Here is a 17,174-nt window from a genome sequence, read left to right on the forward strand (position 1 = left end):
TGAATATTAAATATATGATTAGTAAATAATTACATATATGTTTGGTATATGATTATTAAATACATGTTTAGTGTATGAATATTAAATACATGTTTAGTGTATTAATATTAAATATATATTTAGTTTATTAAAATTAAATACATGTTTTTGTATTAATATTAAATACATGTTTAGTGTATAAATATTTAATACATGTTTACTGTATTAATATTAAATACATGTTTAGTGTATAAATAATAACTACATGTTTAGTGTATGAATATTAAATACATGTTTAGTGTATGAATATTAAATACATGTTTAGTGTATCAATATTAAATATATGTTTAGTTTATTAAAATTAAATACATGTTTTTGTATTAATATTAAATACATATTAAGTGTAAGAATAATAACTACATATTTATTGAATGAATATTAAATACATGTTTAGTGTATAAATGTTTAATACATGTTTACTGTATTAATATTAAATACATGTTTAGTGTATGAATAATAACTACATGTTTAGTGTATGAATATTAAATACATGTTTAGTGTATAAATATTAAATACATGTTTAGTGTATTAATATTAAATATATGTTTAGTTTATTAAAAATTAAATACATGTTTAGTGTATGAATATTAAATACATGTTTAATGTATAAATGTTAAATACATGTTTAGTTCATGAATATTAAATACATGTTTAGTGTATTAATATTAAATATATATTTAGTTTATTAAAATTAAATACATGTTTTTGTATTAATATTAAATACATTTTTAGTGTTTTAATATTAAATACATGTTTACTGTATTAATATTAAATACATGTTTAGTGTATAAATAATAACTACATGTTTAGTGTATGACTATTAAATACATGTTTAGTGTATAAATATTAAATACATGTTTAGTGTATTAATATTAAATATATGTTTAGTTTATTAAAATTAAATACATGTTTTTTGTATAAATATTAAATACATGTTTTGTGTATGAATATTAAATACATGTTTAATGTATGAATATTAAATACATGTTTAGTGTATAAATATTAAATACATGTTTCGTGTACGAATATTAAATACATGTTTAGTGTATAAATATTAAATACATGTTTAATGTATGAATATTAAATACATGTTTAGTGTATGAATATTAAATACATTTTTCATGTATGAATATTAAATACATATTTAGTGTATAAATATTAAATACATGTTAAGTGTATAAATATTAAATACATATTTAGTGTATAAATATTAAATACATGATTAGTGTATTAATATTAAATACATGATTAGTGTATTAATATTAAATACATGTTTCGTGTACGAATATTAAATACATGTTTAGTGTATAAATAGTAAATACATGTTAAGTGTATAAATATTAAATACATATTTAGTGTATGAATATTAAATACATGATTAGTGTATTAATATTAAATACATGATTAGTGTATTAATATTAAATACATGTTTAGTGTATTAATATTAAATACATGTTTAGTGTATAAATAATAACTAAATGTTTAGTGTATGAATATTAAATACATGTTCAGTGTATAAATATTAAATACATGTTTAGTGTAATAATATTAAAAATATATTTTTGTTTATTAAAATTAAATACATGTTTTTGTATTAATATTAAATACATGTTTAGTGTATAAATATTAAATACATGTTTAGTGTATTAATATTAAATACATGTTTAGTGTATAAATAATAACTACATGTTTAGTGTATGACTATTAAATACATGTTTAGTGTATAAATATTAAATACATGTTTAGTGTATTAATATTAAATATATGTTTAGTTTATTAAAATTAAATACATGTTTTTTGTATAAATATTAAATACATGTTTTGTGTATGAATATTAAATACATGTTTAGTGTATAAATATTAAATACATGTTTAGTTTATGAATATTAAATACATGTTTAATGTATGAATATTAAATACATGTTTAGTGTATAAATATTAAATACATGTTTCGTGTACGAATATTAAATACATGTTTAGTGTATAAATATTAAATACATGTTTAATGTATGAATATTAAATTCATGTTTAGTGTATGAATATTAAATACGTTTTTAATGTAGGAATATTAAATACATGTTTAGTGTATAAATACTAAATACATGTTTCGTGTATAATTATTAAATACATGTTAAGTGTATGAATATTAAATACATATTTAGTGTATGAATATTAAATACATGATTAGTGTATAACTATTAAATACATGTTCAGTGTAATAATATTAAATATATGTTTAGTTTATTAAAACTAAATACATGTTTTTGTATTAATATTAAATACATGTTTAGTGTATAACTATTAAATACATGTTTAGTGTATGAATATTAAATACATGTTTAATGTATGAATATTAAATACATGTTTAGTGTATAAATATTAAATACATGTTTCGTGTACGAATATTAAATACATGTTTAGTGTATAAATATTAAATGCATGTTTAATGTATGAATATTAAATACATGTTTAGTGTATGAATATTAAATACATTTTTAATGTATGAATATTAAATACATATTTAGTGTATAAATATTAAATACATGTTAAGTGTATAAATATTAAATACATATTTAGTGTATAAATATTAAATACATGATTAGTGTATTAATATTAAATACATGATTAGTGTATTAATATTAAATACATGTTTTGTGTACGAATATTAAATACATGTTTAGTGTATAAATAGTAAATACATGTTTAATGTATGAATATTAAATACATGTTTAGTATATGAATATTAAATACATTTTTAATGTATGAATATTAAATACATATTTAGTGTATAAATATTAAATACATGGTAAGTGTATAAATATTAAATACATATTTAGTGTATGAATATTAAATACATGATTAGTGTATTAATATTAAATACATGATTAGTGTATTAATATTAAATACATGTTTAGTGTATTAATATTAAATACATGTTTAGTGTATAAATAATAACTAAATGTTTAGTGTATGAATATTAAATACATGTTCAGTGTATAAATATTAAATACATGTTTAGTGTAATAATATTAAATATATGTTTGATTATTAAAATTAAATACATGTTTTTGTATTAATATTAAATACATGTTTAGTGTATAAATATTAAATACATGTTTAGTGTATTAATATTAAATACATGTTTAGTGTATTAATATTAAATGCATGTTTAGTGTATAAATGTTAAATACATGTTTCGTGTATAAATATTAAATACATGTTTAGTGTATAAATATTAAATACATGTTTAATGTATGAATATTAAATAAATGGGTTGTACTTGTATAGCGCTTTTCTACCTTCAAGGTACTCAAAGCGCTTTGACACTACTTCCACATTTACCCATTCACACACACATTCACACACTGATGGAGGGAGCTGCCATGCAAGGCGCCAACCAGCACCCATCAGGAGCAAGGGTGAAGTGTCTTGCTCAGGACACAACGGACGTGACGAGGTTGGTTCTAGGTGGGATTTGAACCAGGGACCCTCGGGTTGCGCACGGCCACTCTCCCACTGCGCCACGCCGTCAAAATAGGTTTATATAAAGAAAACAAAAGGCTAGAAAAAGGAGAGGGATGATATACTTAAGAATGTACTGTACAGAAAATTATGAAATCTGGAAACATGTCTTAGTGGACTGTTCTACCTTAATGGCTAAGCTTGTTGTTCAATCCCCGAGATTGCTGGTGGCTTGGATGAAACAAATAAATCAGTCAAAAGCCATCTCTTGACTTTTACGCACACAACGTGCAACCTTTTTCTTAAAAACGCCCTTAGGATCGTCACGCCATTCTTTCGCTGCGTCAACGTTGGCTGGGGAGTCCCCGCTAGGATCCGCCAACATGGAGATTACGCTGATCATTATAGTCTCCACAGTATGGATTGGCAGCCAGCGCTCCTCTGGCTTCTCATAGCCGTACTTGTCCTCTCCGGGTTCATGCAGTATGGATATGCATACATCACCGTTCTTCGCAACATTTGGATGCCAGATTTCCGTGATGAACTTCATTTTTGGAGAACTTAAAGGATAATCCCGGGGAAAGGCTAAAGTGGCTTTGAAGAACCCTCCTTCAAACAGTGTGTCTTGGGGTCCAATGACGACCACTTCCCACTGAAAGATGTCATTATCATCCACAAGGCCTGCAGAGAAGCCTTCCACTGGGTTCTTGTTCAACTCTGCTAATTTTTTACGTAGCAGCAAGGCGGACTGTTCCGTCATTTTCGTTTAAAAAAATACCACCTTTCCAACCCTACTAATTCAACTAAATATATCTTAATCACTGTCAGACCTCAGAGCCTGATAAATAAAACATTTGTCAACAAAAGCAGGAACCAATTAAATACATGTTAAGTGTATGAATATTAAATACATTTTTAATGTATGAATATTAAATACATATTTAGTGTATAAATATTAAATACATGTTAAGTGTATAAATATTAAATACATATTTAGTGTATAAATATTAAATACATGATTAGTGTATTAATATTAAATACATGATTAGTGTATAAATATTAAATACATGTTTCGTGTACGAATATTAAATACATGTTTAGTGTATAAATAGTAAATACATGTTTAATGTATGAATATTAAATACATGTTTAGTATATGAATATTAAATACATTTTTAATGTATGAATATTAAATACATATTTAGTGTATAAATATTAAATACATGTTAAGTGTATAAATATTAAATACATATTTAGTGTATAAATATTAAATAAATGATTAGTGTATTAATATTAAATACATGATTAGTGTATAAATATTAAATACATGTTTAGTGTATTAATATTAAATACATGTTTAGTGTATTAATATTAAATACATGTTTAGTGTATAAATAATAACTAAATGTTTAGTGTATGAATATTAAATACATGTTCAGTGTATAAATATTAAATACATGTTTAGTGTAATAATATTAAATATATGTTTGTTTATTAAAATTAAATACATGTTTTTGTATTAATATTAAATACATGTTTAGTGTATTAATATTAAATACATGTTTAGTGTATTAATATTAAATGCATGTTTAGTGTATAAATGTTAAATACATGTTTCGTGTATAAATATTAAATACATGTTTAGTGTATTAATATTAAATACATGTTTAGTTTATTAAAATTAAATACATGTTTTTGTATTAATATTAAATACATGTTTGGTGTAAAAATGTTAAATACATGTTTAGTCTATACATATTAAATATATGTTTAGTTTATTAAAATTAAATACATGTTTTTGTATTAATATTAAATACATGTTTAGTGTATAAATATAAGTGTATGAGTAACAAAACTTATGTAAAAAAAATAAATAAAAGAAACAAAAAAAAAGGAAAAAGAGAGAGAGAGAGAGACGGAGAGGACCGGACTTATTAAGAGGGAACGTGCGCCCTCCTGTGGACTTGTGCCGCAACTGCACACATAAAGAAATTCATTATTTCCAAGTGTGCCTTATCTAGAGGATAATAAATACATGTTTACTGTATGAATATTAAATATATGATTAGTATATAATTAAATATATATTTGGTATATGATTATTAAATACATGTTCAGTGTATTAATATTAAATACATGTTTAGTGTATGAATATTAAATACATGTTTAGTGTATTAATATTAAATACATGTTTAGTGTATGAATATTAAATAAATGTTTGTGTATTAATATTAAATACATGTTTAGTGTATTAATATTAAATATATGTTTAGTGTATTAATATTAAATACATGTTTAGTGTATAAATATTAAATACATGCTTAGTGGATAAATAATAAATAAATATTTAGTGTATTAATATTAAATACATGTTTAGTGTATAAATATTAAATACATGTTTAGTGTATAAATATTAAATACATGTTTAGTGTATTAATATTATATATGTGTTTACTTTATTAAAATTAAATAAATGTTTTTGTATTAATATTAAATACATGTTTAGTGTATAAATATTAAATACAGGTTTAGTGTATTAATATTAAATACATGTTTAGTGTATGAAATATAACTACAGGTTTAGTGTATGAATATTAAATACATGTTTAGTGTATGAATGTTAAATACATGTTTAGTTTATGAATATTAAATACATGTTTAGTGTATTAATATTAAATATATATTTAGTTTATTAAAATTAAATACATGTTTTGTATTAATATTAAATACATGTTTAGTGTATAAATATTAAATACATGTTTAGTGTATTAATATTAAATACATGTTTAGTATATGAATAATAAATACATGTTTAGTGTATAAATATTAAATACATGTTTAGTGTATTAATATTAAATACACTTTTAGGGTATAAATAGTAAAAATAGGTTTAGTGTAACAATATTAAATACATGTTTAGTGTAATAATATTAAATATATGTTTGTTTATTAAAATTAAATACATGTTTTTGTATTAATATTAAATACATGTTTAGTGTATAAATATTAAATACATGTTTAGTGTATTAATGTTAAATACATGTTTAGTGTATTAATATTAAATGCATGTTTAGTGTATAAATGTTAAATACATGTTTCGTGTATAAATATTAAATACATGTTTAGTGTATTAATATTAAATACATGTTTAGTTTATTAAAATTAAATACATGTTTTTGTATTAATATTAAATACATGTTTAGTGTATAAATGTTAAATACATGTTTAGTGTATTAATATTAAATACATGTTTAGTGTATAAATATAAGTGTATGAGTAACAAAACTTATGTAAAAAAAATAAATAAAAGAAACAAAAAAAAAGGAAAAAGAGAGAGAGAGAGACGGAGAGGACCGGGCATATTAAGAGGGAACGTGCGCCCTCCTGTGGACTTCTGCCGCAACTGCACACATAAAGAAATTCATTATTTCCAAGTGTGCCTTATTTAGAGGATAATAAATACATGTTTACTGTATGAATATTAAATATATGATTAGTATATAATTACATATATGTTTGGTATATGATTATTAAATACATGTTCAGTGTATTAATATTAAATACATGTTTAGTGTATAAATATTAAATACGTTTTTAGTCTATTAATATTAAATACATGTTTGGTATATGAATATTAAATACATGTTTAGTGTATAAATATTAAATACATGTTTAGTGTATTAATATTAAATACACTTTTAGTGTATAAATAGTAAAAACACGTTTAGTGTAACAATATTAAATACATGTTTAGTGTATTAATATTAAATATATGTTTAGTTTATTAAAATTAAATACATGTTTTTGTATTAATATTAAATACATATTAAGTATAAGAATAATAACCTAATGTTTATTGAAAGAATATTAAATACATGTTTAGTGTATGAATATTTAATACATGTTTAGTGTATTAATATTAAATATGTGTTTAGTTTATTAAAATTAAATACATGTTTTTGTATTAATATTAAAAACATGTTTAGTGTATTAATATTAAATATATGTTTAGTTTATTAAAATTAAATACATGTTTTTGTTTTAATATTAAATACATGTTTAGTGTATTAATATTAAATACATGTTTAGTGTATTAATATTAAATACATGTTTAGTGTATAAATGTTAAATACATGTTTAGTGTATTAATATTAAATATGTGTTTACTTTATTAAAATTAAATAAATGTTTTTGTATTAATATTAAATACATGTTTAGTGTATAAATATTAAATACAGGTTTAGTGTATTAATATTAAATAAATGTTTAGTGTATGAATAATAACTACAGGTTTAGTGTATAAATATTAAATACATGTTTAGTGTATGAATGTTAAATACATGTTTAGTTTATGAATATTAAATACATGTTTAGTGTATTAATATTAAATATATATTTAGTGTATTAAAATTATATACATGTTTTGTATTAATATTAAATACATGTTTAGTCTATAAATATTAAATACATGTTTAGTGTATTAATATTAAATACATGTTTAGTGTATGAATATTAAATACATGTTTAGTGTATGAATATTTAATACATGTTTAGTGTATTAATATTAAATATGTGTTTAGTTTACTAAAATTAAATACATGTTTTTGTATTAATATTAAATACATGTTTAGTGTATTAATATTAAATATATGTTTAGTTTATTAAAATTAAATACATGTTTTTGTATTAATATTAAATACATGTTTTGTGTATTAATATTAAATACATGTTTAGTGTATGAATATTAAATACATGTTTAGTGTATGAATATTAAATACATGTTTAGTGTATGAATATTAAATACATGTTTAATGTATGAATATTAAATACATGTTTAGTGTATAAATGTTAAATACATGTTTCGTGTACGAATATTAAATACATGTTTAGTGTATAAATATTAAATACATGTTTAATGTATGAATATTAATTACATGTTTAGTGTATGAATATTGAATACATTTTAATGTATGAATATTAAATACATATTTAGTGTATAAATAATAAATACATGTTAAGTGTATACATATTAAATACATATTTAGTGTATAAATATTAAATACATGATTAGTGTATTAATATTAAATACATGATTAGTGTATAAATATTAAATACATGTTTAGTGTATTAATATTAAATACATGTTTAGTGTATTAATATTAAATACATGTTTAGTGTATAAATAATAACTAAATGTTTAGTGTATGAATATTAAATACATGTTCAGTGTATAAATATTAAATACATGTTTAGTGTAATAATATTAAATATATGTTTAGTTTATTAAAATTAAATACATGTTTTTGTATTAATATTAAATACATGTTTAGTGTATAAATATTAAATACATGTTTAGTGTATTAATATTAAATACATGTTTAGTGTATTAATATTAAATACATGTTTAGTGTATAAATAATAACTACATGTTTAGTGTATGAATATTAAATACATGTTTAGTGTATAAATGTTAAATACATGTTTAGTTTATGAATATTAAATACATTTTTAGTGTATTAATATTAAATATATATTTTGTTTATTACAATTAAATACATGTTTTTGTATTAATATTAAATACATGTTTAGTGTATGAATATTAAATACATGTTAAGTGTATTAATATTATATACATGTTTAGTGTATTAATATTAAATATATATTTAGTTTATGAATATTAAATACATGTTTAGTGGATATATAATACATACATATTTAGTGTATTAATGTTAAATACATGTTTAGTGTATAAATATTAAATACATGTTTAGTGTATGAATAATAACTACATGTTTAGTGTATTAAAATTAAACACATGTTTAGTGAATGAATATTAAATACACTTTTAGTGTATGAATATTAAACACACGTTTAGTGTAAAAATATTAAATACATGTTTAGTGTATTAATCTTAAATATATATCTATTTTATTACAATTAAATACATGTTTTTGTATTAATATTAAATATATATTTAGTTTATTAAAATTAAATACATGTTTTTGTATTAATATTAAATACATGTTTAGTGTACAAATAATAACTACATGTTTAGTGTATGAATATTAAATACATGTTTAGTGTAAAAATATTAAATACATGTTTAGTGTATTAATATTAAATACATGTTTAGTGTATTAATATTAAATATATATTTTGTTCATGAATATTAAATACATGTTTAGTGGATATATAATACATACATATTTAGTGTATTAATATTAAATACATGTTTAGTGTATAAATATTAAATACATGTTTAGTGTATGAATAATAACTACATGTTTAGTGTATTAATATTAAACACATGTTTAGTGAATGAATATTAAATACACTTTTAGTGTATGAATATTAAATACACGTTTAGTGTAAAAATATTAAATACATGTTTAGTGTATTAATATTAAATATATATTTAGTTTATTAAAATTAAATACATGTTTTTGTATTAATATTAAATATATATTTAGTTTATTAAAATTAAATACATGTTTTTGTATTAATATTAAATACATGTTTAGTGTATAAATATTTAATACATGTTTACTGTATTAATATTAAATACATGTTTAGTGTATAAATAATAACTACATGTTTAGTGTATGAATATTAAATACATGTTTAGTGTATAAATATTAAATACATGTTTAGTGTATTAATATTAAATATATGTTTAGTTTATTAAAATTAAATACATGTTTTTGTATTAATATTAAATACATATTAAGTGTAAGAATAATAACTACATGTTTATTGAATGAATATTAAATACATGTTTAGTGTATAAATATTAAATACATGTTTAGTGTATTAATATTAAATATATGTTTAGTTTATTAAAAATTAAATACATGTTTAGTGTATGAATATTAAATACATGTTTAGTGTATAAATGTTAAATACATGTTTAGTTTATGAATATTAAATACATGTTTAGTGTATTAATATTAAATATATATTTAGTTTATTAAAATTAAATACATGTTTTTGTATTAATATTAAATACATGTTTAGTGTATAAATAATAACTACATGTTTAGTGTATGAATATTAAATACATGTTTAGTGTATAAATATTAAATACATGTTTAGTGTATTAATATTAAATATATGTTTAGTTTATTAAAATTAAATACATGTTTTTGTATAAATATTAAATACATGTTTAGTGTATGAATATTAAATACATGTTTAGTGTATAAATATTAAATACATGTTTAGTGTACGAATATTAAATACATGTTTAGTGTATAAATATTAAATACATGTTTCGTGTACGAATATTAAATACATGTTTAGTGTATAAATATTAAATACATGTTTAATGTATGAATATTAATTACATGTTTAGTGTATGAATATTAAATACATTTTTAATGTATGAATATTAAATACATGTTTAGTGTATAAATATAAGTGTATGAGTAACAAAACTTATGTAAAAAAAAAGAAAAGAAACAAAAAAAAAGGAAAAAGAGAGAGAGAGAGAGACGGAGAGGACCGGGCATATTAAGAGGGAACGTGCGCCCTCCTGTGGACATCTGCCGCAACTGCACACATAAAGAAATTCATTATTTCCAAGTGTGCCTTATTTAGAGGATAATAAATACATGTTTACTGTATGAATATTAAATATATGATTAGTGTATAATTACATATACGTTTAGTATATGATTATTAAATACATGTTCAGTATATTAATATTAAATACATGTTTAGTGTATGAATATTAAATACATGTTTAGTGTATTAATATTAAATATATGTTTAGTGTATGAATATTAAATACATGTTTGTGTATGAATATTAAATACATGTTTAGTGTATTAATATTAAATATATGTTTAGTGTATAAATATTAAATACATTTTTAGTGTATTAAACTTAAATACATGTTTTTGTATTGATATTAAATACATGTTTAGTGTATAAATATTAAATACATGTTTAGTGGATAAATAATAAATAAATATTTAGTGTATTAATATTAAATACATGTTTAGTGTATAAATATTAAATACATGTTTAGTGTATAAATATTAAATACATGTTTAGTCTATTAATATTAAATATGTGTTTACTTTATTAAAATTAAATAAATGTTTTTGTATTAATATTAAATACATGTTTAGTGTATAAATATTAAATACAGGTTTAGTGTATTAATATTAAATACATGTTTAGTGTATGAATAATAACTACAGGTTTAGTGTATAAATATTAAATACATGTTTAGTGTATGAATGTTAAATACATGTTTATTTTATGAATATTAAATACATGTTTAGTGTATTAATATTAAATATATATTTAGTTTATTAAAATTAAATACATGTTTTGTATTAATATTAAATACATGTTTAGTGTATAAATATTAAATACATGTTTAGTGTATTAATATTAAATACATGTTTAGTGTATGAATATTAAATACATGTTTAGTGTATAAATATTAAATACATGTTTAGTGTATTAATATTAAATACACTTTTAGTGTATAAATAGTAAATACACGTTTAGTGTAACAATATTAAATACATGTTTAGTGTATTAATATTAAATATATGTTTAGTTTATTAAAAATAAATACATGTTTTTGTATTAATATTAAATACATATTAAGTGTAAGAATAATAACTACATGTTTATTGAATGAATATTAAATACATGTTTAGTGTATGAATATTTAATACATGTTTAGTGTATTAATATTAAATATGTGTTTAGTTTATTAAAATTAAATACATGTTTTTGTATTAATATTAAATACATGTTTAGTGTATTAATATTAAATATATGTTTAGTTTATTAAAATTAAATACATGTTTTTGTATTAATATTAAATACATGTTTAGTGAATTAATATTAAATACATGTTTAGTGTATTAATATTAAATACATGTTATTCTTACACTAAACATGTATTTAATATTCATACACTAAACATGTATTTAATATTAATACAAAAACATGTATTTAATTGTAATAAACTAAATATATATTTAATATTAATACACTAAACATGTATTTAATATTCATAAACTAAACATGTATTTAACATTCGTACATTAAACATGTATTTAATATTCATACACTAAACATGTAGTTATTATTTATACACTAAACATGTATTTAATATTAATACACTAAACATGTATTTAATATTTGTACACTAAACATGTATTTAATATTAATACACTAAATATGTATTTATTATATATCCACTAAACATGTATTTAATATTCATAAACTAAACATGTATTTAATATTCATACACTAAACGTGTATTTAATATTCATACACTAAACATGTATTTAATATTAATACAAAACATGTATTTAAGTTCAATAAACTAAACATATATTTAATATTAATACACTAAACATGTATTTAATATTCATACACTAAACATGCATTTAATATTCATGCACTAAACATGTATTTAATATTATACACTAAACATGTATTTAATATTTATACACTAAACATGTATTTAATATTCATAAACTAAACATGTATTTAACATTTATACACTAAACATGTATTTAATATTCATACACTAAACATGTAGTTATTATTTATACACTAAACATTTATTTAATATTCATAAACTAAACATGTATTTAACATTTATACACTAAACATGTATTTAATATTCATACACTAAACATGTAGTTATTATTTATACACTAAACATATATTTAATATTAATACACTAAACATGTATTTAATATTTATACACTAAACATGTATTTAATATTAATACACTAAATATGTATTTATTATATATCCACTAAACATGTATTTAATATTCATAAACTAAACATGTATTTAATATTCATACACTAAACGTGTATTTAATATTCATACACTAAACATGTATTTAATATTAATACAAAACATGTATTTAAGTTTAATAAACTAAACATATATTTAATATTAATACACTAAACATGTATTTAATATTCATACACTAAACATGCATTTAATATTCATACACTAAACATGTCTTTAATATTATACACTAAACATGCATTTAATATTCATACACTAAACATGTATTTAATATTTATACACTAAACATGTATTTAATATTAACACAGAAACATGTATTTAATTTTAATAAACTAAACATATATTTAATATTATTACACTAAACATGTAATAATATTAAATATATGTTTATTACACTAAACATGTCTCCTCTCTGACCTGCAACCTTATCGTGGTAGAGGAGTTTGCGTGTCCCAATGATCCTAGGAGCTATGTTGTCCGGGGGCATAAAGCCCCCTGGTAGGGTCTCCCAAGGCAAACAGGTTCTAGGTGAGGGATCAGACAAAGAGCAGCTCGAAGACCTATATGAAGAAGAAACATCATGGACCCAGATTTCCCTCGCCCGGACGCGGGTCACCGGGGCCCCCCTCTGGAGCCAGGCCCGGAGGTGGGGCACGATGGCGAGCGCCTGGTGGCCGGGCCTGTTCCCATGGGGCCCGGCCGGGCACAGCCCGAAGAGGCAACGTGGGTCACCCCTCCAATGGGCTCACCACCCATAGCAGGGGCCATAGAGGTCGGGTGCATGTATTTAATATTTGTACACTAAACATGTATTTAATATTCGTACACGAAATATCAATCAATCAATCAATGTTTATTTATATAGCCCCAAATCACAAATGTCTCAAAGGACTGCACAAATCATTACGACTACAACATCCTCGGAAGAACCCACAAAAGGGCAAGGAAAACTCACACCCAGTGGGCAGGGAGAATTCACATTCAGTGGGACGCCAGCGACAATGCTGACTATGAGAAACCTTGGAGAGGACCTCAGATGTGGGCAACCCCCCCCCCTCTAGGGGACCGAAAGCAATGGATGTCGAGCGGGTCTAACATGATACTGTGAGAGTTCAATCCATAGTGGCTCCAAGACAGCAGTGAGAGTCCCGTCCACAGGAAACCATCTCAAGCGGATCAGCAGCGTAGAGATGTCCCCAACCGATACAGGCGAGCGGTCCATCCTGGGTCCCGACGAGCGGTCCATCCTGGGTCTCGACTCTGGACAGTCAGTACTTCATCCATGGTCATCGGACCGGACCCCCTCCACAAGGGAGGGGGGGACATAGGAGAAAGAAAAGAAGCGGCAGATCAACTGGTCTAAAAAGGAGGTCTATTTAAAGGCTAGAGTATACAGATGAGTTTTAAGATGAGACTTAAATGCTTCTACTGAGGTAGCATCTCGAACTGTTACCGGGAGGGCATTCCAGAGTACTGGAGCCCGAACGGAAAACGCTCTATAGCCCGCAGACTTTTTTTGAGCTCTAGGAATCACTAATAAGCCGGAGTCTTTTGAACGCAGATTTCTTGCCGGGACATACGGTACAATACAATCGGCAAGATAGGCTGGAGCTAGACCGTGTAGTATTTTATACGTAAGTAGTAAAACCTTAAAGTCACATCTTAAGTGCACAGGAAGCCAGTGCAGGTGAGCCAGTACAGGCGTAATATGATCAAACTTTCTTGTTCTTGTCAAAAGTCTAGCAGCCCCATTTTGTACCAACTGTAATCTTTTAATGCTAGACATTGGGAGACCCGAAAATAATACGTTACAGTAATCGAGACGAGACGTAACAAACGCATGGATAATGATCTCGGCGTCTTTAGTAGACAAAATGGAGCGAATTTTAGCGATATTACGGAGATGAAAGAAGGCCGTTTTAGTAACGCTTTTAATGTGTGACTCAAAGGAGAGAGTTGGGTCGAAGATAATACCCAGATTTTTTACAGAGTCACCTTGTTTTATTATTTGGTTGTCAAATGTTAAAGTTGTATTATTAAATAGAGGTCGGTGTCTAGCAGGACCGATAATCAGCATTTCCGTTTTTTTGGCATTAAGTTGCAAAAAGTTAGCGGACATCCATTGTTTAATTTCATTAAGACACGCTTCCAACTGACTACAGTCCGGCGTGTTGGTCAGCTTTAGGGGCATGTAGAGTTGGGTGTCATCAGCATAACAGTGAAAGCTAATACCGTATTTGCGTATGACGTCACCTAGCGGCAGCATGTAGATGCTGAAGAGTACAGGGCCAAGGACCGAACCCTGGGGAACTCCACACGTTACCTTAACATAGTCCGAGGTCACACTGTTATAGGAGACGCACTGCATCCTATCAGTAAGATAAGAGTTAAACCATGACAGGGCTGAGTCTGAAATACCAATTCGTATTTTGATACGCTCTAATAAAATATTATGATCGACGGTATCGAAAGCAGCGCTAAGATCGAGGAGCAGCAACATAGATGACGCATCAGAGTCCATCGTTAGCAATAGATCATTAGTCAGTTTTGCGAGGGCTGTCTCAGTCGAGTGATTTGCCCTGAAACCGGATTGAAAGGTTTCACATAGATTGTTAAACGCTAAGTGCTCATTTAGCTGCTCTGCAACAATTTTTTCGAGGATTTTCGAAATAAAGGGAAGGTGAGACACCGGTCGGTAGTTTACCATGAGGTCTGGATCGAGGTTAGGTCTTTTAAGGAGAGGATGAATAACCGCTTTTTTGAATGCAACGGGAACAGTGCCCGAGGAAAGTGATAAGTTTATAATATTTAGCACTGATGGACCTAATAATACAAAAAGCTCCTTGATAAGTTTCCCAGGAAGTGGGTCAAGTAAACATGTTGTTTGTTTTATTCCATTTACACGTTGTAACAATCCTTCTAATGTTATTTCATCAAAACGAGAGAAACTATTTTGGATATTTGCAGTATCCGCCGTATATACAATCGTATCTGTGTTACTATAACCCCGTTGTAGCTGGGACGCATTGTCTTTAATCTCCTTTCTAATAAGTTCAATTTTCTTATTAAAGAACTTCATAAAGTCATCTGCCGAATGGGTGGAGCTACTGGAAGGAGTCCCTTGTTGGGTTAGCGATGCTACTGTACTAAACAAAAATTTTGGATCGTTTTTATTAATGCGGATGAGATTTGAGTAATAATTAGTTTTAGCTAAGGTAAGCATGCGTTTATAAGTTACTAAACTATCACTCCATGCTTGATGGTGCACCTCAAGTTTAGTCGTGCGCCATTTGCGTTCCAGCTTTCTACATAATAATTTCTGAGCTCTAGTTTCTTCAGTAAACCATGGCGTACGCCTTTTTGGAGCCTTTTTTAACTTCAGCGGTGCTATACTATCAATGGTTTCGCGCAGGGCGTTGTTAAAGTTGTTAGTGAGGTTATCAATAGAGCCCACATACTTTGGGAACGGTGCCATTACCGAGGGCAGTAGGTCCGCAAGAGTCGTCGTTGTGGCAGCATTAATGTTGCGGCTGCTATAGCAGTTATTATTATTATTAGCTTGCCGAACATGAGTCTGAACTTCGAATTTTATAAGGTAATGATCGGACATTACTTTAGTATACGGGAGTATCATAACTTTGGAGACGGTGATACCTCTGACAAGCACTAGGTCTATCGTATTACCGCTGCGATGCGTCGGTTCATTTATTATTTGTGTAAGACCACAGCTATCAATTATAATCTGGAGCGCCACGCACGGTGGGTCCAATGGGGTATTCATATGGATATTAAAGTCCCCCATTATAATTATATTATCGGCGTGCGTCACTAGATCAGCAACAAACTCTGAGAATTCACTAATAAAGTCCGAATAGGGC

At 24.3% G+C, this 17,174-nt stretch overlaps 1 protein-coding gene across 1 annotated transcript; it reads right to left on the minus strand.

Moving 5' to 3' along the window:
• Window positions 1–3,577: 3,577 nt before the first annotated feature.
• Window positions 3,578–4,372, minus strand: LOC133541477 (ubiquitin-conjugating enzyme E2 G1-like). Its single transcript, XM_061884920.1, has one exon. It carries the CDS (start codon window positions 4,259–4,261, stop codon window positions 3,752–3,754), a length of 510 nt encoding a protein of 169 aa, XP_061740904.1. The 5' UTR covers window positions 4,262–4,372; the 3' UTR covers window positions 3,578–3,751.
• Between the last annotated feature and the right edge of the window lie 12,802 nt (window positions 4,373–17,174).

Source organism: Nerophis ophidion, linkage group LG23 (genome assembly GCF_033978795.1).
Source record: "Nerophis ophidion isolate RoL-2023_Sa linkage group LG23, RoL_Noph_v1.0, whole genome shotgun sequence".
In the NCBI taxonomy this organism is placed as follows: domain Eukaryota; kingdom Metazoa; phylum Chordata; class Actinopteri; order Syngnathiformes; family Syngnathidae; genus Nerophis; species Nerophis ophidion.

Excerpts from the sequence above, each read along its gene's own strand:
- LOC133541477 (XM_061884920.1), bottom strand. The coding sequence starts at position 4,261 with ATGACGGAACAGTCCGCCTTGCTGCTACGTAAAAAATTAGCAGAGTTG.